This window comes from Camelina sativa, chromosome 5 (genome assembly GCF_000633955.1).
Source record: "Camelina sativa cultivar DH55 chromosome 5, Cs, whole genome shotgun sequence".
Lineage (NCBI taxonomy): Eukaryota > Viridiplantae > Streptophyta > Magnoliopsida > Brassicales > Brassicaceae > Camelina > Camelina sativa.
Window position 1 is genome coordinate 7,529,498 of NC_025689.1, and position 20,282 is coordinate 7,549,779.

At 35.6% G+C, this 20,282-nt stretch overlaps 4 protein-coding genes across 7 annotated transcripts in view; 2 read left to right on the forward strand and 2 right to left on the reverse strand.

Moving 5' to 3' along the window:
- On the forward strand, positions 9–2,055 carry LOC104786018. The gene is made up of 7 exons (XM_010511322.2): positions 9–327; positions 417–549; positions 637–716; positions 816–894; positions 987–1,096; positions 1,294–1,358; positions 1,719–2,055. The coding sequence occupies exons 1-7, from the start codon at positions 226–228 to the stop codon at positions 1,810–1,812; spliced, it is 663 nt and encodes a 220-aa protein (XP_010509624.1). The 5' UTR covers positions 9–225; the 3' UTR covers positions 1,813–2,055.
- LOC104786019 (protein phosphatase 2C 29-like) lies at positions 7,306–10,686 on the forward strand. Its single transcript, XM_010511323.2, has 4 exons — positions 7,306–9,242; positions 9,411–9,524; positions 9,610–9,865; positions 10,505–10,686. Exons 1-4 carry the CDS (start codon positions 7,377–7,379, stop codon positions 10,630–10,632), a joined length of 2,364 nt encoding a protein of 787 aa, XP_010509625.1. The 5' UTR covers positions 7,306–7,376; the 3' UTR covers positions 10,633–10,686.
- Positions 12,088–19,456, reverse strand: LOC104786020 (probable pre-mRNA-splicing factor ATP-dependent RNA helicase DEAH6). 3 transcript variants are annotated; one of them, XM_019245762.1, is made up of 28 exons: positions 19,363–19,456; positions 18,944–19,050; positions 18,709–18,839; positions 18,369–18,610; positions 18,233–18,304; positions 17,982–18,068; positions 17,585–17,618; positions 17,412–17,466; positions 17,033–17,092; positions 16,864–16,935; positions 16,610–16,673; positions 16,405–16,484; positions 16,219–16,286; positions 16,016–16,070; positions 15,845–15,902; positions 15,687–15,755; positions 15,521–15,589; positions 15,114–15,203; positions 14,719–14,805; positions 14,494–14,609; positions 14,347–14,413; positions 13,225–14,265; positions 13,084–13,146; positions 12,867–12,990; positions 12,691–12,791; positions 12,524–12,586; positions 12,386–12,394; positions 12,088–12,224 (listed from the first exon to the last, which is right to left on the reverse strand). In XM_019245762.1, exons 4-28 carry the CDS (start codon positions 18,369–18,371, stop codon positions 12,141–12,143), a joined length of 2,691 nt encoding a protein of 896 aa, XP_019101307.1. In that variant the 5' UTR covers positions 18,372–18,610; positions 18,709–18,839; positions 18,944–19,050; positions 19,363–19,456; the 3' UTR covers positions 12,088–12,140. The 3 variants fall into 3 exon arrangements, with proteins under 3 accessions (XP_019101307.1, XP_010509626.1, XP_010509628.1); XM_010511324.2 differs by having other exon boundaries at positions 12,096–12,224; positions 12,322–12,394; positions 18,416–18,610; XM_010511326.2 differs by having other exon boundaries at positions 12,096–12,224; positions 12,322–12,394.
- The window catches only part of LOC104786022 (MND1-interacting protein 1), a gene marked incomplete at its 5' end in the record, with an annotated part of 3,194 nt that continues 2,695 nt past the window's right edge, over positions 19,784–20,282 (reverse strand). The window contains 1 exon segment of one of the 2 annotated variants that reach the window (XM_019245763.1): positions 19,784–20,256. In XM_019245763.1, coding sequence (XP_019101308.1) covers positions 19,989–20,256 — 268 coding nt within the window. 2 annotated transcript variants of the gene reach the window in all.

Sequence of the window (20,282 nt, forward strand, 5' to 3'; positions counted from 1 at the left end):
TAATAAATATGTTCGGGCAGATATGCAAAATTGAAAACTCAAGTCACCGTCTCCGTCATCAGAGAAGGAGCAGAGCAAGTGAGAAAAGCAAACTCTGTTTTTCAATCCCCAATTTGAAGAAGTCCTAATCCTTAATCTCTCGTTGATTGTCTGAGAAGTTAAGAAGGTATTATAGTAAAATTGCACACGATTCGTGGTGGTGGAATAGTGAATTCAATCGAAGAGATGATGAGCTCTGATTCAACCAACAATGGCACCGTCGAGATCACGTACAAAACCATCGGCCCAGCTCGGCCGTCTCAAATTCGAGTGGCGTCTCATATCAAAGTATAGACTTTTCTTCTTTTCTTTTTTTTTTTAAATCTCGGTGAGTGGCTTGTGTGTACGAAGAGGATTGATCCCAGAGCTGATTTTAGGTTGGTGATTTGAGAAATGTAATTGCGGAAAAGGGTAAATTTCCCGTGGAAAATTTGAGGATGATTCTTCGTGGAAAGGCACTGCAAGACGAAGAAGATGGAGATGATTTATACGTTACCCTCAAGGACAAAGGTAACACAGATTCTGCTGTAAATGTTATAAGCATTTATCTGTGTTTCTTGAATGGGTCTTTAGATTATGCATAAGTCTCTTGTGTAGATTCCTTGATCGTTGCTGTAATACCAAAGCAACCTGCTGGAGCTCAGACCTTTGAGGATGATGATGATGATGATGATTTGGTAAAATTTATTATGTTTGATCTGATGTTTAATTCTTAAAGGATTGGTTTCTTGTTTCTGTCGTTCTTAAATCTGTTTTGGTTATTTTTGGCATTGCAGAAGTTTAAGCTCCCACCATCAGCAAACCGGTGGAAGAGGAAGCTTTATTACTTTCTGCGTAACAAGCTGAAGCTGCCAGGTGAGTTCTTTAATATTTCACATGCATTGTCTACAATTTCCAAGAAAGTATGAAACAAAAGTTGATTGATCTGTGTTGTGTGATGACTGTAGATATCATTCTTATGGGACTTTTCTCTTTAAGTCTGAAGATGTGGGTTATTATCACCTTATGGTTTATCTTGGCACCTATTGCCCATCGGTGGGAACTTGGCCCTATATTTGTAAGTCATCTTCATCTACAATGTCTGGATTACTGACAATATCTCATTTTTTCGAAATGCCATTGGATATGCGTTCATGAGATATCTTGTTATCATTTAACTTGATCTTGTAAGGAGTATCTGTTTACAGATCTCCCTAACAAGTCGTTTCTGTTTTACTTCCTCTGACTGGTTTTTTTCTTTGTTATGGGTTTCAGTTACTAGGGACTGGCTTTTCAATCATCTTACTCAATCTTGGTAAACGACAGCCTGGTGATGTTAGGTATGTACATTTCCTTATAAGAAACTCTACCCTCCGTTGATCTGACTGACATAGCAACTCATTCGATTAGGACTGTGGTTTTTAATGACTCTGGTTAAAGTTTGCTGCAATATTAGATACCAAATTCAGAACATAAAGTAGAGGAAAGTCTTGCTTATTTGAGGAAATATATACACTAAACGTTAATATCCTTGGTAACGTGGAGAATGTGGGAAAAAAAAAGTCTGGAAGCATAAGATTCTGCTAGTATTCTTATTAGCTGGAAAGTGGAATCCTCATGAGTTTCGAGCTGTGAAAAATCTTCACTTTTGACTGTTAGAACTGAATAAGTTCGGTCTTTTTTAATGCTTTCTTTCGCAGTGCATATTCCATATTCAACGAGGACTTTAGAGAGCTTCCGGGTACGTACAATGCAGATCGTATAGATCGGGACATACGAGCAGGCCAGATATGAATATGATCAAAGCCATTGCTTGGTAAGATTCACACAACAGACATCCAATGTGCAAACCAAAAGATCAGTTTTTTGTCCTGTCCGATTGAGACACAACACAGAGCATGACAGTACTTGAGACCAAAATTCCTATTGATGTACATGATCTAATCTTTTTAGTTCCATGATCAATGGTCCGTGTTGTACTCGAATATTGAGATTCCAATATGTATAAAATAAATAAAAAGGTTATATTATAAGTTTTGTCATATTAGTATTATCATGTGTGTGAAAATGAGTTCTAGGTCAACTTAGGTCCCATCAAAACTTGATTGAGCCTTAGGTGTGAAAAAAATTCAGTAACCAAATCTGCTTTTCTAGTGGTTAAGTGGGTGGCTGACACTTTATTTACCTTTGACAATAAATTCAAGAAAAAAATAAAACTAATTCAAAAGTCTATGAACTATGAAGTATGGAATGAAAATTAATATTAAAATAAAATTGAAAAAAAGGTATGTATGCCCTTTAACTAACATTAGTATACACCTTCTAAACGCGGATTCTGATTTAAATTTTCAAATCACTTTTGCTTTTTACAGATTTGGTGAAGAAAAAAAAAACCTATAAAATAAGTTCCTTTCGTGGGAAATTGTAGTATTTAAAACTGCATTTTCCTGAATGATTATGTCTTTCAGAAAGGGGTTTATTGGTTATGACTTATGACTTATGACTTATGGATTGTGATTTGTGAGTGGTAGTTGGAGAGTGGCTTTGCCAATTCTTGACGGCACGTAACGTTTTAACTTTTAAGGAAATGTCAAACTTCTCGGTTATCTACAAGATTGTGTCTATATATATGTTAATTAAAACGTGAATTTTTTTTTGGGGTATAATTTAGAAAATTAGAAGAGCAAGTATGAGTATATCAGATGATAATTTTTTTGTATCTCATCAGAAGATAAACAAAAATTTCAGCAAATTTACATGGAGTACATGTCTAACTAAAAGAGTGTAGGACAACATCAGCAAACAAATGAGCAAACACTTTTTAAATTAGACACTGAAGTATGGATAAGTTTGAATATGTGTAACCTAAATCGAAACAAAAGCCTGAAATCTCTTACTTGATGAACAAAAAAAAAAACAAAAGTATTAAAGTAATAGACAAAAATAAATAAAATATAGTAATAAGATTAAGGCAAAGGGGAGGGGACAAGACAAGAAGTCTTAGCGGGAAAGGGAATCCGACAAGTATGACGTCGTTTCAGTGAAGGAGTCTACGAGGTAGGTCCCACTTGTCAAAACCTCGTTGACTATTTCTTTAATTTGATCTTCATCATCCCCTCCGTGGACCCCTCCTACGTTCCCTAATCCTTAATTAAGTCACCATTATTAGTTTATTACGACTTCATCAAAGTTTATAAAGCAGAGATTGCGTTAAGAGTTAGGGAATCAATAGATTGAACTTGTTTTCTTTCCATAATCATATGCTTTGATTGATAAATATTACTATGCCCCTTTAAAAGTTACGATTTAGGATTTAAAGTTTAACACCACTTTAACAATTTAATAATCATTTAATAATATCAAAAAGCGTTAATACTGACCTTACTTCTATTTTTCCGTGCTTGTTCGATTGATCTAAACAGTATCTATGGTTTATAACTAACTAAACACGATGAAAAATGAGACCACTGCACTCTTCTATTAAGATAGATAAAAAAGAAAACTAGTCGATCGATCATCAAAACTAGATCACTATGACTAACGATCAAAACGGTTGTCTCAAATCACGTACGTAAAATAAAATGTTCGATATAGTCCAAATTCATAATTTTTCATTTTGAATGTAGAGATGTGGAGATTCTTCTTCTGACTCTTTGTGTAACTCGGACCAAAAACAACACTAAGGTTTTTTTAAGCTGAGCGATATTGGTTCCCTTTCGGAAGGTGTTGTAACTTGTAAGTACCAAGTATCATAGCAATATTGCATGGACGTAAGAGAACACTATAGGATTGTGAAACTGGTCGAATCCTTTTGTCATCATAGAAGAGAAACAACAGTTTTGGTCCAAAATGCTCTTTTGGCTTGTATCGATTTGTTAAATTAATCCAAGCAAAAGTTTTGAGATGAAGTATGTTAGACGTGATCTTTTGTAGTGGTTTTAAAGATTTGATAAGTCCAGTAGCGAATATTTTTTTACTCTTTTCCATGTGTTATAGATTTCAGTCTTCTTAAATATTGGTTACAATATGTGATATTGACGTAACTATGTTTAAAAATCTATCAAATTGAAAAGGTATGAATAATAAAAAAGTACTAGATTTTAACCTGCAGAATTATTATTTTTATTATAATTTATATTTATGTTGTATCTATCTGTTAAATATTAGATGTTTTGTAAATAAAAAAATAATAAATTTTTTGGTTGTTGTGCGGCTAAATATTTATATTGTTTTTTTAACCCACAATATACTTCATGACCATTTGTTTGTTATATTTAGTTTGTTTTGTTTAGTGTTTGAGATTTTAATTTGATTTTTAATTATTATAACAAAAATAAGGGATCTAAATACATAATCAGTAATTTATACGTTGTGATTAAGTCACATTTTTCCTAATGATTTAATTATTTTACACAATCTTAGTTAAATCAAATTGATTTTATGTCAAATATTATAATATTAGTAGTGTTGATAAATAACTAAATGAGGATTTAACCCGTGTTAATACAAATTTAATGATATTTTATTAATTCTAACATGTCCTCTTTATAACTCATCTACTATATAACCACATTATATAGTATTTTAGACTTTTTAATTTTTACATATTCATAATAGTTAAATTTTTTATTAAGTTTATAAATGTTAATTATAATATTTAAATAAATGTCAATCGAAGTTTTTCTTACGTTAATAATCAAAGCTCACAGGTTTTGGAAAACAAAATAGGAATCAAATTGTTGTTTTCTTTGTTTGCGAATGATTTAGATATAGAACATCTCAAAACACAACAGAATATGTAGTTAAATATATGAGAGTTTTTATTTCCATATTGATTATTGTTATTTTTTAGTTGGAATGAAATGTAAACTATTTAGGAAACAAAATTTAGAGTAATGTTAGTTTTAGAAATTTTTTAGGGATTAATGTTGTAAATAACTTTTTAAATAAACAAAATTTAAAGGAGATAACATAAAATGTCTTCAAAAATGTTAATATAGATTATAGTTTGAAAGAAAATTTATAAATAGCTAAATTGCTGTGCTATATTCAACTTAAGAGAAACTAACGACGGTAAGATTAATATGTTTTTTGGTTCCAGTTCAACATAGTGTAAAATTAATTTTTGCATTGAGATATGCTATTCAGAAGAAAGAAAAAAACAAAGTGAGATGAATAATAAATGATTTTTAGTTGTGGTATTTTTGCGTGCTACTCTTAGATAAATGACAAAGCTTAGGATTCTATATGTCCATATACCAAGATTTTACGTTATCATCGATAACAAAAACCAGATTAGTATATGCTATCCTTAATGACAAAATACAAATTTCATTTAAAAGTTATATCAAGGAAGAAAACTGTCAATGGGGTTTGCCAAGAATAGTAAAATACAACTTCTACAATTTTATTAGCTGTAAAGTGTCGTTGGGTTGTGAATTGGGATACTCTCTTAATCTTTCTTTGATTATTATTTTTCTTCTTTTAAGAAACATAATTTTTATTAACATATCATATTATTAAAGTAATTTATTATTAATAGCTAAAAATTTCTTCACGTAAAACCAAAATTTGGGCTAAAACAACAATATATAACGTATATCGACTGACACAAAAACTGAATTACGTTTGATAATTAGACTATTTTTTTCTTTGCATCTTGTTTTTTCTTTTAAGTAAGGTAAATTTTATTAACAAGTCATGTCTTCAACGTGATATGTAAATAATAATAGCAAGATACAACCAAATTTTGTATGAAAACAATAATAAGTAACATATGCGGACTGAAACACTAGGTAACGTGTGCGAACTGAAACAATAAGTAACGTTTGCGGACTTGTCTTCTTTCACTTTTTTCCTTATTTTTCTCAAAAACCGTAATTTTATTAATATGTCATGTCTTCAACGTGATATGTTGATAATAATAATAAGATATACAACGATATATTTAACAACATAAAAACAAAAAAAATTTGGATGCCAAACAACAATGTGTAACGTATGCAGACTAACACGAAACGAAAAAATTGTGTTTGTGTAGGCGTTACATTTGAATATAACGTTCAAAATTAGTAACATTAATTTGGTTAACTTAATGATTTTTTTGGTGGAGTTAGGTGTAGTTTTTAAGTAGATTAATTTAGTGGAAATAATTTTAATTGACTGAAAATATTGAATGTGTTAGAGAAAATATGTTACAAAATTTTGACAAAATATATTATAGTATGAGTTATTATTGTAAAAAAATGGTGGATATACTAAAACATATTAAAGAATTTTGTATTTAAAATTAGAATTTTGTTATTTCAAATTTTCATGTTGTGAATATGATAGTCTATTATCTCAAGTTCTTTTTAGACAAATCTGTGTGTTAAAACCCGAGTGTTTTTAGTTTTGGAGTTTGTATGAAATCTTAGTATAATTTTTCTGGTGGATGATTTGGAAGAAAACAATGTGAAGGGCATAGATGTCAATTGAAGAGTGTCGCAGAGCCCAATGAGCGCGAACAAAGCAAATGAGAAAAAAGCTTTTCTTAATACAAGAATCCTTTAAACCCGAGCCTCGATTTCCCCATTTTGACCCTTCCTTCCTTCCACCTTTTCTTTTTCTCTCTATGACCCAAACCAAAAACAAAAGTGTGATGAATATTCTTTACTTGAGATTAATTTTTAGTTCAATTAATGATTAAAGAAACTGTATTATATAGATCCAAGTAATTATTAGTAGTTCAGAACACTTTATTAACACGACGCCTCGTGGAGTAAAAAAGTTAATAACGTGAACACATCACATCTAGTTATTCTAATTATAGCAAGGTTTGATTACAAAAAGTCAAAATTTAATTTCTAATAATCTCTAATTATGTATGTTTCCTCGTAATGTAACAAAATAAGTCTAGAGAAGTAACTATGGTTATTGGTAAGAAGAATGCGTTTTGTATTTCTTGCTAATTATATTTGATGAACAACTTGATTTGTTTTTTTTTTTATAAAAAGGGGGTTTAAGAGAAGAATAAAACACAAGGGTGAATTAGTAATTAAGAGAGAATGTTGGTGGTAATTACGTAAATAGAGCCCAAGAAAAAGCGGAAAAAAGTGAAAAAAAAAAAAAGAGTCAAAATGTTTCTTGTACTGCTAATTCAAAAAACCCACTAAAGTCGTCGTCTCAGCTTAAAAAAAAAAAAAAAACATATTTAAATCCCAAAAAGAAAACGACAAAAAAGGTCTCTACTACTTCATTCCTCTTCCTTCCTTCTTTCTTCACACTCTTCTTTTCAATTTTAAGTTATTTCTTTCTTTCTTTCAAATTCAAAATCAAAAAAAAAAAAAAAAAGAGAGTGTTTGGGAAATTCAAATGTGATGGGAAGTGGATTCTCATCCGTCTTCTTACCTTCTTGCTTTAACAACCAAGGAGGTCATGGTCACCGTAACCGTAACCGTAACCGTCGCGCGGCGAATCATCCTACTACTCATTCCGATCCGATTGAGTCTCTCTGTGAGCCTTCTTCCTTGGATGAGACTTTAGGCCATTCTTACTGTTACGTCCCTTCTTCTTCTAATCGTTTCGTTTCTCCTTTTCCTTCCGATCGATTTGTTTCTCCTTCCGGTTCTTTCCGGTTATCTCCTTCCCATCATGAACCACCGGGTCGGATCCGTGGTTCCGGATCCTCCTCCGACCAGCTTCTTCACACCGGGTTTAGAGCTATTTCTGGCGCTTCCGTTAGTGCCAACACTTCCAATTCCAAAACTGTCCTTCAGCTTGAAGATATTTACGACGATGCCACTGAGAGCAGTTTCGGCGGCGGCGGTTTTAGGTGCAGTGGTGTTGTGAATGCCAATGGCTTCGAAGGAACGTCCTCGTTTAGCGCTCTCCCTCTTCAGCCCGGTCCGGATCGGTCGGGTCTCTTCATGTCGGGTCCGATCGAGAGAGGAGCCACTTCAGGTCCGTTGGAACCCCACGCCGCCGGTGAGATTTCGAGATCTAATTCCGCCGGCGTGCATTTCTCGGCTCCGCTCGGTGGTGCGTACCCGAAGAAGAGACGGAAGAAGAAGAAGAAGAGCCTCTCGTGGCATCCTATTTTCGGCGGAGAGAGGAAGCAACGGCCGTGGGTTCTTCCGGTTTCCAATTTCGTCGTCGGCGCTAAGAAAGAGAACGTTGTGAGACCTGACGTCGGAGCTATGGTGGCGTCTGCCGGAGAAAATGATTTGCAGTGGGCATTGGGTAAAGCAGGAGAGGATAGAGTGCAGTTAGCTGTTTTTGAGAAGCAAGGATGGCTCTTCGCTGGGATCTACGACGGTTTCAATGGACCTGATGCTCCTGAGTTTTTGATGGCTAATCTCTACCGAGCTGTTCATGGTGAGTTACAAGGTTTGTTCTGGGAATTGGAGGAAGAAGATGATACTAATCCAACAACAATACCAAACTCATCAGATGAGAGTAGGTTAGCTAGTGGTGGCAGTCTAGTATTAGAGCAACGAGGTAAAGTAGAGGAAATAGCAAGTTCGAGCTGTCCAGTAACAGAGGTGGTAGAAGTTAAGGAGAGGAAACGGCTATGGGAGCTTCTTGCTGAGGCTCAAGCAGAAGATGCGTTAGATCTTTCAGGTTCTGATAGGTTTGCATTCTCGGTTGACGATGCTGTCAGTGGAGGCAATGGTGTGTCTGTGGGAAGTAAGAGATGGTTGCTTTTGTCAAAACTGAAGCAGGGATTGTCTAAACAGGGAATCTCTGGGAGGAAGTTGTTCCCATGGAAGTCTGGTGTGGAGGAAAATGAAACGGAGGAGGTAGATAATGTTGGTTTGGAAGAACGTGTTGATAAGAGAAGGAAGAGACGAAAGGCGGGTACGGTGGATCATGAGCTGGTTTTAAAGGCAATGTCAAATGGTCTTGAAGCTACAGAGCAAGCATTCTTGGAAATGACTGAGAAGGTTCTCGAAACGAATCCTGAGCTTGCATTGATGGGTTCGTGCTTACTGGTTGCGCTGATGAGAGATGATGATGTGTATATAATGAACATAGGGGATAGTAGGGCTCTTGTTGCACAATATCAGGTAGAAGAAACGGGAAGAGTAGAAGAGAGACGCAGTGATTTAGAGAAAGACGATGAAAACAATGAGTCTTTGGTGGTGGATGGTAGCGATAGTACAGTGAACAACGAAGCTCCTTCGCAGCAAACAAAGCTGGTTGCCCTGCAGCTAACAACAGATCACAGCACGAGCATCGAGGATGTAAGTCTGACCTTTCGAAATATCTTAATCGTTTTTCCTATCTAGAAATATACAGTCTAATTGATGTCCTCTTGACCATATTGTTGTTTCTGTATTAGTCATCTTATATGCATTTGCTAATGTTGCTTAATGTTCTTGTTACATGATAATTTCGATTGATGAACTCAGGAAGTAACAAGAATAAAAAACGAGCACCCCGATGACAACCATTGCATAGTGAATGACAGAGTAAAAGGACGGCTTAAGGTGACCAGAGCGTTTGGAGCAGGGTTCTTAAAGCAGGTTTGGCAAAAATCTCTTCATTTTAGAATTCAAGAGTTTTTTTTATTATCATTCCGTAATTCTGACAAAGAAAGTGAATTTGCAGCCTAAACTGAACGATGCTTTACTGGAAATGTTTCGAAATGAGTACATTGGTACGGATCCATACATATCATGCACACCTTCCCTTCGTCACTACCGGCTAGCAGAGAATGATCAGTTTATGGTTCTGTCATCTGATGGATTGTACCAATACCTGAGCAATGAGGAAGTTGTTTCTCTTGCCATGGAGAAGTTTCCAGATGGAGATCCCGCTCAACATGTTATACAGGAACTTCTAGTCCGTGCAGCCAAGAAAGCTGGTAAAAAAAAACCTCTTTATTTTTTTTCCTTTTGGTATAATCTTTTAAGGTTTTGGAGGAGTATTAACATTTTTGGGGGTATATGATAATGTTTAAAAACAGGAATGGATTTTCATGAGCTTCTCGATATCCCGCAAGGAGATNAAAAGGACGGCTTAAGGTGACCAGAGCGTTTGGAGCAGGGTTCTTAAAGCAGGTTTGGCAAAAATCTCTTCATTTTAGAATTCAAGAGTTTTTTTTATTATCATTCCGTAATTCTGACAAAGAAAGTGAATTTGCAGCCTAAACTGAACGATGCTTTACTGGAAATGTTTCGAAATGAGTACATTGGTACGGATCCATACATATCATGCACACCTTCCCTTCGTCACTACCGGCTAGCAGAGAATGATCAGTTTATGGTTCTGTCATCTGATGGATTGTACCAATACCTGAGCAATGAGGAAGTTGTTTCTCTTGCCATGGAGAAGTTTCCAGATGGAGATCCCGCTCAACATGTTATACAGGAACTTCTAGTCCGTGCAGCCAAGAAAGCTGGTAAAAAAAAACCTCTTTATTTTTTTTCCTTTTGGTATAATCTTTTAAGGTTTTGGAGGAGTATTAACATTTTTGGGGGTATATGATAATGTTTAAAAACAGGAATGGATTTTCATGAGCTTCTCGATATCCCGCAAGGAGATAGAAGAAAGTATCACGACGACTGCACTGTACTAGTGATAGCACTTGGAGGAAGTAGGATCTGGAAGTCATCAGGAAAGTACCTTTGAGACCATAAACCACAATTTGAAGGCAGCAGATAAAAAAAAAAAAAGACTATCCTTATAGATTAGCCTCTTTTGACATTAATGCAGCAGAAGATCAAAAGGGTGCCTAGTTTTCTTGCTTTTTGTTTCCTTCTCATGTTTCTTAGAAATTTTGGGTCAGATTAGGGTGGGGTTTTTTGTTTCCTTTGTTGAACAGGGTAGGGGATTGGAATAGAGGTGAAAACCAAAAAAAAAAAAAAAAAATTGGATATGTAATTTGGGGGGTGGGGGCAAAAGGGTAATACATAGAACATTTTCCTCCTGGGAAAGAAATATATAAGAAAAAAAAAAAAATCTTATAAATATTCTTTACTTTTCTATTTTTTCATTTCTAGTTGAACCTTTGCTCTAAAAAAATTCGTAGTTATTCAGGTGTTGACTGGTTCTCCCGCTACCTCCCGTAAACGCTGCGTTTGCGGCTGGTAGCGGTTGCTAGCGATTGAAACCAATCACACAAAATGCTTCCAATCGCTCCTAATCGCTCCCAATCGCTCCAAACCACTGAATTCCAAAAGCTGCTTCCCGCGATTACGGTTTGAATTTTTTTTTTTTTTTGTAAAAAACTTAAAAGAAATCAATTATAAGGATTTTTTTTTTGTTATATCTTCTATCTAACCATTTTACTCATTAAAGATGAAATAAAATGAAGTACGGATACGAATGCAGAGATTATAAAATAAACAATTAGAAGAAAATAATATTCCAATTAACAATAATCCGGAAAACTTGATGTAAATTTAATGGCACATCGCACATAAGTTTTAAAAAAAATAAATAAATATAAAATTTCATCAGAAATTTAAGAAAATAAGATTATTTGTGAAAAGTATTAAAACAAATCACCAGTAACTCTTCTCAACTTTCACTTGACCATTCCTACCTATGCAACTACTGACCTACGATCTAAGAGAAAAGAGAAAAGATCTACAATCTAAAGCATATGTTTTGTCATTTATCAAATTACTCAGATTAAATTTTTGGTGAAAAGTCAAATGCATAAAGGAATAAGTATTTCAATATGAAATTTATTTGTTTTTGAATAATTATTTTAGTCTTTTTTAATAAATTTTAATTATAAATTAAGTTTAATAAAAATTTTGGTTTTTTAAAATATTTATATATTATATATCACATTTATTATGTTCCAACCGCTATTGCACCCGCTGGTCAACCAGTCGTAAACTTCCTGCAAACACACCAATTTTAAACCGCTAAACCAGTTGTTCAAAACGCTTAATAACGCTTGAAACCGCAATCGTCTGCTTCTGCAATCTCCCGCAACCGCAACCGCAACCGCAGCGTTTGAACCAGTCAGGCCCTCAATCAAGAGAGCACTTAAAATTGTGATCGTTGTTCTATCTTGTTATACGTCTTTGGCTTAAAATTTGTGATGGTTTATTTTATTCTCTTACATATCTATTGTCGAATGTAATGAACCTTTTTGTTAGATACTAATGACAACGTTATTACAGTTAGAAAATACAAAATGTTATATGGATTGGAGACCGCCTACACCACAGCTGGGCCAGTGGTTTTGGGCATTTTCTTGGATGCAGCTGCAAAAAGAAACATAGTAGTCAGTGAGAGATGATGATTTGGTGTTAGAAAAAATGAAAGTCTTATTAGACCAAAGAGAAAGTAGAGAAATAAGACCATCTTCAACATCCTTGAGCTGATAATAATGTGGAGCTATCTCAATCAACCACTCGGGTTTTACCTCTGTTACCTGCAATTCCAGAGGTCAAAGAATAAGCCCGATGAATGAAAAACAGAAGAAGAATCAACCTAAAGCTATTGAAATACAAAACCCTCCAAAATGTGGTTTAGAAAGAGAAGAAGAGAGCATGTTTTTTACCTGTCGCATGTACTCCTTAGAGGTAAGAACTAGTTGATGATATACAACCCATCTCGGCAATACCTAACGATATTATCGAAGAAGGATTCATTTCATCAGTATCCAGCATTTTAAAATTTATCGACTTTTACTTTATATTCTTTAGTAAGTGAGAATTTACACTGAACCTGAGATAAACCAGAGGCTGGATGTATGTGCACGGTTTGGGGATGCTTCACTGTTCGATATGATCCATTCTTCTGTAGTTTGGCAGTGTGTGGAAAGAAACCTGAGCATAAGTATTCAGCTTCTTTAGAAACAGCTAATATAGCTTTTGATAAAATTAGAGATTAAAGATATTTACCAGCTACGATGGATTTTCTTATTGAATCCAACTCGTTCGAGTTTGAGCTAACTTCTATTTCAACTCTCTCAAGAAGACCCTCCAACTGATCACGGATATCTCTGGCTCTTTTCATACTCCGAACCTATACACATAGGATTCAAAACCAAATGTTACATATAAAACCAGATAATTAGAACATAGGATGATGAAATATAGTATATATTTACTTATGTACCTGAATATAGTTCTCGTAGCACCATTGTGTTGAGTAGTTTGTTTCCTTCCACGAATTGTAAATCTTCCACAAAACAAAAAAGATTTCAATAAACAGTGAGATTGCAAAGAAACAAAGACTGGTGGGGAAAAATTTACAGACCTTGAGCAAAGCAATGTGATCACCGACATTTCCAACGTGATAATTCATCATTGCATTGTCAGCATGAACCTGCTTGTCCTTGGGACGGTAAAAGATAGAAGGCCCGATGGACAACATAGCAGCAATTGATATGATCTCATCGGAGCATTTGTATTTGTCAGAAACAACAATCATCTTCGATAACATTGGATCAAGGGGAAATTCTGCCATCCGCCTACCAGCTTTGGTCAATTCGCCGAGCTGATTGAGAGCACCTAGAGCAAAGAGAAGCTCTAAGGACTTTATAAGCGCTTCAGAAGGTGGAGGGTCCATGAAGTCAAAGTTCAGCAGATTATGAATTCCAAGACTCTTCAAAGAAAGCACCACACTAGCGAGATTAGTCCTTTGAATTTCAGGTATGGTGTTGTCCTCCAAGTCATGGTAGTAATTATACGCAGTGTATAAGCGGTAACACTTCCCAGCACTTGTTCTTCCAGCTCGACCAGCTCGCTGAGTCGCTGAAGCCTTAGAGATAGGCGTTACAAGCAAAGATTCCATCCCTGTTCTAGGGTTATAGGATTTCATCTTGCTAAAGCCTGGATCAACGACATACTTTATACCATCGATGGTCAATGATGTTTCAGCAATATTTGTCGCTAGCACCACTTTTCGTGCCCCTTCAGGAGTTGGTTCAAATATTTTTGCTTGGAGTTCGCTTGGAAGGTTAGCATAAATTGGGCATATAATGAGTTCGCGGATCTTTGTACCCAAACCTCTAATCTTGTTCTTCAAGTTCTCTTCTACGGCCTCAATTTCCTCTTGACCTGGGAGGAAGACCAAAACATCCCCAAGTGGCTCCTTCACATGTATTGTAAGCACAGTAGCTATTGCTGCGTCCATGTAATCAGCTTCAGGTGCAGTAGTAAAGCAAATGTCAACTGGATACCTTCGTCCTGGGAAACTGAAGATAGGGGCGTGGTCAAAGAAATCAGAAAACTTCTCTGCATCCATGGTTGCACTGGATATCAATAACTTCAGATCAGGTCGAGCCCGTGCTATATCCTGCCATAAGAAGAGAGATCAGTAACATATCCAAAGATGTAACTTTAACTGAGTGAAGTAAAAAGATTGGTATCTACTTGCCTTAACTAATCCAAATAGTATGTCGGTGTGCAAAGTTCTTTCATGCGCCTCATCCACGATGATAACACTGAAAGGATCAGCTAATAGTAAGTAAAGAATATTTCACATGCCCCATGCTAAAACAAATTGGCAAGGAAAGTTAATTACCTGTAACTGCCCAGATCTGGTTCACCAAGCAACTCACGCAAAAGCATTCCATCAGTCATATACTTCAGAATTGTTTTCTCAGACGTACAATCCTCAAATCGAATGGAATAGCCAACCTGTGACAAGCACCACCAAAGATTTAGTTTCTTGCAGTGTCTAGTCCGAAATTGTGTAACAAACAATTGCCAAAGGAAAAATGTTAAGATAAACAAAAAGAAAACATACCTCATGTCCAAGTTTGACACCCATCTCTTGAGCAACACGAGCAGACACACTCATAGCCGCAACTCTTCGAGGCTGCGTACAACCAACCTGCCGTGTGACAAAAAATAATTAGGGTGCTTAAAAGTAAATCGTGTACCTAACGTCTGTCTTTCTTGTTTCTATACTTTCAAAATTCTGGCCAGAAAGATTACAAACAAAGGCAGTCCTCGTGAAACTCTAATAAGCTAGCTTCTGAAAAGCAACTTAAATAGCTAGACTTGCTTGTGGCAACTTGGACATGCTAAAGCTCATCTAAAGAACAAATAACACAGAAATTTATTGATGACACTTAAATTCCTCTTTTATGCTTTCAAGGCTAATAATTCATTTGATTGTGTGCTTAAGGTCAAGTGTACCTTTCCATGCTTTGTGTAACCAGCTTCGTGAAGATATTGGGGTATCTGTGTGGTCTTGCCAGAACCCGTTTCTCCCACAATGATAAGAACCTGGTCAATTAAAAATGAGGAAAAAGGGTTAGAATCATACATGTAAAAAAAGAAATTGTTATCCAAATAAAAGAAAAACTATATGCACAATTTCATAATGAAAAACACATCAATAATAAGATATGCTAGGCTTTTCTAATAAATTTCTTCTTTGTTAATTCTATGTCATACACTCAAATGCTACGTCATGATGATATTTGCTAGAGAAAGCTTCTCTTGTATTTGATGAAATGATTTTGTCATTAGGGATCATTTTAAAATTTAAGAGTAAGAAACAATAACTTAAACAAAAAAACAAGTGAAAAAGGAAGAATCACCTGATGATCTTTCACAGCATTAAGAAGTTGTTCACGATATGAATAAATTGGCAGATTTTTTCTCTCCTCCTGATTCATTAACGAATAACATATAAACAAGTCAGAAAATCTTTTAACTCCTGAAAAGGAAAACTTCAAACAGGGTAAGTGGATAAAAGAGGAGCACCTGAAGCATATCAAAAGCCGATTTCCCAGTAGACTCTTGAGATGGTTTAGCAGGCATTGCATCTTCATACTGTAATGAAAAAACGAGTAGTACTAGTCAGCTAAAAATCACTGCATAAAAAGATATACTACAGACCTAATAGGTGTCATAGTCAATACATTATCACCAGCCAACACAGATGCTTTTATGAAGTCTATTTGGTCTTCAAATACAAACCTGCAAAAATAATTATATACTCTTGGTCAAAAAGATAGCAAGCATAATTAGTCAAACGTAAAATTCGAAATTAAGATAAGATAAGACTATGACAAAAAAGTAACAAATCTTACTCGTAATTGTCTGAGACCTGCTTATTCTTGGCACCAAATTTTAATGTTGCATTTCCTGCATGACAATGTCATTTAGTAAAACAGAGCGTACATTTAAAAGAAGAGCATACAGAGCATACATGTGTCAAAAACGATACATTTAAAGAGAGCATACATTTAAAACAAGACTGGTCGATAATAAAAGCGCTAATTTAGAAAATTACCAATCTGATGGTCCTCCCAAGCTTCTTGCTCTGCAAAGGGGTTCATTTTCTCCGTGGAACCCGTGTCCCTAATCAAATAAGATAATACAGAGCATCCATAAGACTTTGACAACACGAAACCCAGCGATGTTTAAAGTGTAAGCAAAGTAGAATGTTATGGATTCCAAGTCATGCATCCTTTCTCACCTGTAACGTTGTACAGAAACAGCAAATCTCTTCTCCTGGTCAACACTTCCATCTTGATCATATGCATCCGGCATTCTATACTGAACTCCAAAGAGGTTGAAAAAAGAGAGAAGTACAAATAATTCAGAAGAAAGAAAAACTAAAACCATTAACACACTTCTTTTTATAGTCAAAACTTAAGTAAGGTCAAGTAAGATGCAATTACCTCTCCTACATTATCTTCTTCTTGTGTCCTTTTCTTTATGAGCTCGTAGATTGCCTTCTTGTATCTGTCAAGGTATCAGATTAACCAATGCTCAATTATATTAGCCAGTAACTAACAAATCCTAGCAAATCTGAATAATACCATAGAGCTTTCAGATTATTACAAAAAAATTCCCAAAGTAAACCACTACTGTGACTTTTTATAATCACCAAAGCAACCAAGCTCCACCTTGGTACAAAAGATGTCATAATTACCTAAAATCCTGAATTTCTGCTTCAGTGAGCTTTTCATCTCCAAAAAGGTATGATTCATCTTCCAGATAATCCCTGTGAAGAAAAGAGGAGAAAGGAGAAGTCAATTCAGGATCAACAGTAAAATAGGTACAGAAATTCCAAAGTGAAAAAAAAGAACTCTTAAAAGTACTTTAGCTCTTCCAGTTTCTGCAGTTCCCTTTTCTTCAAATATTCTTGCCGTGAGAAATTCCTGAATCAAAACCAACAAAACATAACCAATAACAATGAATGAGTATAAAGTCATTAAAGATATAATTTTCAAACAATAGGACGACTGTTAATGATTGTTTATGAGGAGACAGTTGACGATGTGAATAGTCCTTAACTGGAAATCAACTTGGCAACTTTACATAGTATGACATTCAACCCATAAGTACTTTACATTTTCAATCATGACCTGTTACTGTATTTCAATATGGATGCATTTGTTTATGTCTCTCTCAAAAAAGAATTATCACAGACCATAGATGCAGGGAAGAAAATATTCGCTAGAGAAACTCCAGAAGTACCTTTCGGATTGTGTATCACCCTTCTCGACAGCACTATCTCTTCGAACAACCTCTTCTGTTTTAGAATATAAGAATTTCTAAACGAGTCCAGCAGAAACAAAATTCTGGTTTCACCCATAATTTAACAAGAAGATGCTTATAAATGTTCATGTATGAACTATAATAGGCCGTACCTTGCTCTTTCTTTGACATTTTTGGCTCTGTTAGCTGTTCATTAAAGAAAATAAAGAGACAGGTTAGTAACAAAAAAATCAGATACCAGGTTATAACAAATGGATCAATTAATGAATCCCTACATACTTTTCTTCGATTAGCAAAAGCATCTAAGCATATAGGATTGAATGGCATATTAAATTTAGAGATTTGGCAGTTCTGTTTTCTAACTTAAACCAAATTTGATGAGATAACTAGTTAATCGTGTATATTGTTTCCGCAAAACAACGCAGCTGGTTGGCTAAAAGAGGATGTCAAGATGAGAAAGGATAGATTGTTTCTTCTGAGGTATGCAAATAACACATAGAAGGACTAAAAACAGGGATCTTTTCGGTGCACATAACAGATAAGAAATACCTTTCGTGTCCGTGCAGTATCACGTTCTCTTAGGTGCTGCTCTAGCTCTTCTCTCTCCCTTTGGTCACGTAATCTTTCCTCTTCAGACTGTGGCAAATGTACACGATTGAAGCAGATTGTCAGCAAATCGTTTATGAAAGCAGGTATTGTCCACACATAACTACACACTACTAAATAAGAAATATTTTCCTAACTATTCAAAACAAAGCTGAAATGCAAACACCCTAAGAGCAGCCACAAGCCAAATATACCTCAGTTCCATCATCCTCGCCTTCGGACACCTTTGGCCTAACATTCCTTTTGTCCTCTCTAGTAATCACCACCTGCATTGTTGTTTAGTCAGAAAGGGTATCACATTATTAGAAGAGCTATGGTGTTATATCTTACCATAAAGGAAAAAAAGGAAGTCTGTCATTGAATAGAAAACAATTTGCCTCATCATCGTCGTAGTCTTCCGAATCCTCAATTTTCTTCCTGAACCTCTTTTTTCCTTTATCTGACTTTCCTGATTGCAAACCAGATTGTTTCGCTGCATTGCCTTCATCTTCATCATGATCAGCCTCTAAAAGGGAAAAAGTTTTCTGCTTCTTCAACAGCAGCGCTGCCTCTGCTTCTTGTTGCTGGTAGAGCTGAAAGAAACCAAGTACATCAACCAAATTATAACTCTATAGATATGTCATCATTACATTCTTTTCCCACTAAAAAAAAAGAGCATAGAGGAACTCACATTCACACCAGCGGTTTTCCGGGGAACTCTGGCATAAATTTCTTCTGCAAAAGCACGGGTATCACCAGACAAAGAAAACCCGTAATCTACCAACTCACCCACGAGTTCATCTGGTGATTCTGATTTTTTAGCTGCACAAAATAAAATAAAATCCCACTTTGTCAGATACAAATCAAAATAACCAAAAGTTCTTCATTTAGCTTTAATGGTCCAAAACGAAACACCAAAGATTTACCCTTGGCAATTAGATACTTGACAACAGCAGTTTCTGAATAGCCAAGCAGAACCATCAATTTATCCGAAACCCAGGTGTTCAAATCATTGCTCCCCATTCTCACTGCACTGCAATAACAAACCAACACCACGAAATCAACACAAATTTCGATGATCAGAAGAGCCAAATTTGTCAAAATCACTTGTTCACAGAGAAGTATAGCTAGTGAGTATACACATAAACCACTCCGACTAAAAAGGGGAAAATCCCAGGAATCGAAAACCAAGCGAAGGCAGTAACCAGGAGAGACAAATAATTTCAGAATGATCGAACAAGGTAGAAAAACCCTAAAAGATTAGGGCTAACACTTAAGAGATCTAGGGTTTTCTTAAACTCGCAGAGATGGAGAAGGAAAGTGATGGTAGGTTTATGAGGCTTACCAAAGGACGCCAATTAAGAGAAATCGTACGGCGGGATGTATCGAAAAGTATTCACCGGCGGCGACTCAAGTCTCTTCTCCGAAGACAAACGGATTCTGCGTCGAATGTGTTTTTTTTTTCCGTTTTAATGTACCAACGTCTATTTATACGTGACTCTGAAGCCTTTTTTGTTTTTTTTAATATCGTACATTTGAATTTCCATAATTTTAATTGGTGTACCGGTCTAAACCGGTCCGGTTTAAGGTTATTGAAAATATCTAGAGATTTCTTTCCAAAATTCTTCTAGACAAACTTGGTATTGTGATAACAAATGAAACTAGATTGATTGATAAGCTCAAGCGCCTTAACTTATTTTAGGTTCACCGGTAAGGAAAATATTCATATGCCTCATTGAGTTTAACGACGGCGTCTCAGGGTTGGGTTAGGGAAAGTGGAATTTTATTTACTTACACTGTGAATCCTGGGAAGATCATAAACCAGGCAACATCTTCTTTCAACAACTCAAAACAAATATTTTTAAGCAAATGCAAAATAGTCCAAAACCCTCAAATTGAAGATAAGAGACAATATGAAACCTGTGCTGTGATTAATCGTGGAAACCCAGATAACGGTTTTTTTTTATAATACTAAGAACTCGCTCCAAAGACACGGATTCTCTGCTGAACCGGAGCTCTGCAACACGGACAGGTCGCGTTGCTACCACCCATGAAGCTATCGCTGCAGCTCGCACAAACAACTTGGTGTGCACAAGGGAGAAACATAACAGAAACCTCATCTTTCATGCAGATCAAACATTCCCGGTCACAGTTTGCTTCCTTCTCATATGACCCATCAAGCTTATCCAGCTCTTCAAGCAGCTTATTAGACATTGCTTCTCCCTTCGACTTGTCTGATTTCCCCTTTGTGTGAGAGGTGTTATT

Coding starts and splice junctions, on each gene's coding strand:
- LOC104786018 (XM_010511322.2), top strand. CDS start 226: ATGATGAGCTCTGATTCAACCAACAATGGCACCGTCGAGATCACGTAC. Junction 328..416: donor GAGTGGCGTCTCATATCAAA/GTATAGACTTTT, acceptor AGCTGATTTTAG/GTTGGTGATTTGAGAAATGT. Junction 1,097..1,293: donor GGGAACTTGGCCCTATATTT/GTAAGTCATCTT, acceptor TATGGGTTTCAG/TTACTAGGGACTGGCTTTTC.
- LOC104786019 (XM_010511323.2), top strand. CDS start 7,377: ATGGGAAGTGGATTCTCATCCGTCTTCTTACCTTCTTGCTTTAACAAC. Junction 9,243..9,410: donor ACAGCACGAGCATCGAGGAT/GTAAGTCTGACC, acceptor TGATGAACTCAG/GAAGTAACAAGAATAAAAAA. Junction 9,525..9,609: donor GAGCAGGGTTCTTAAAGCAG/GTTTGGCAAAAA, acceptor GTGAATTTGCAG/CCTAAACTGAACGATGCTTT.
- LOC104786020 (XM_010511324.2), bottom strand. CDS start 19,040: ATGGGGAGCAATGATTTGAACACCTGGGTTTCGGATAAATTGATGGTT. Junction 16,936..17,032: donor CAGAAACTGGAAGAGCTAAA/GTACTTTTAAGA, acceptor TTTTCTTCACAG/GGATTATCTGGAAGATGAAT. Junction 16,485..16,609: donor AAGAAGATAATGTAGGAGAG/GTAATTGCATCT, acceptor TTTGGAGTTCAG/TATAGAATGCCGGATGCATA.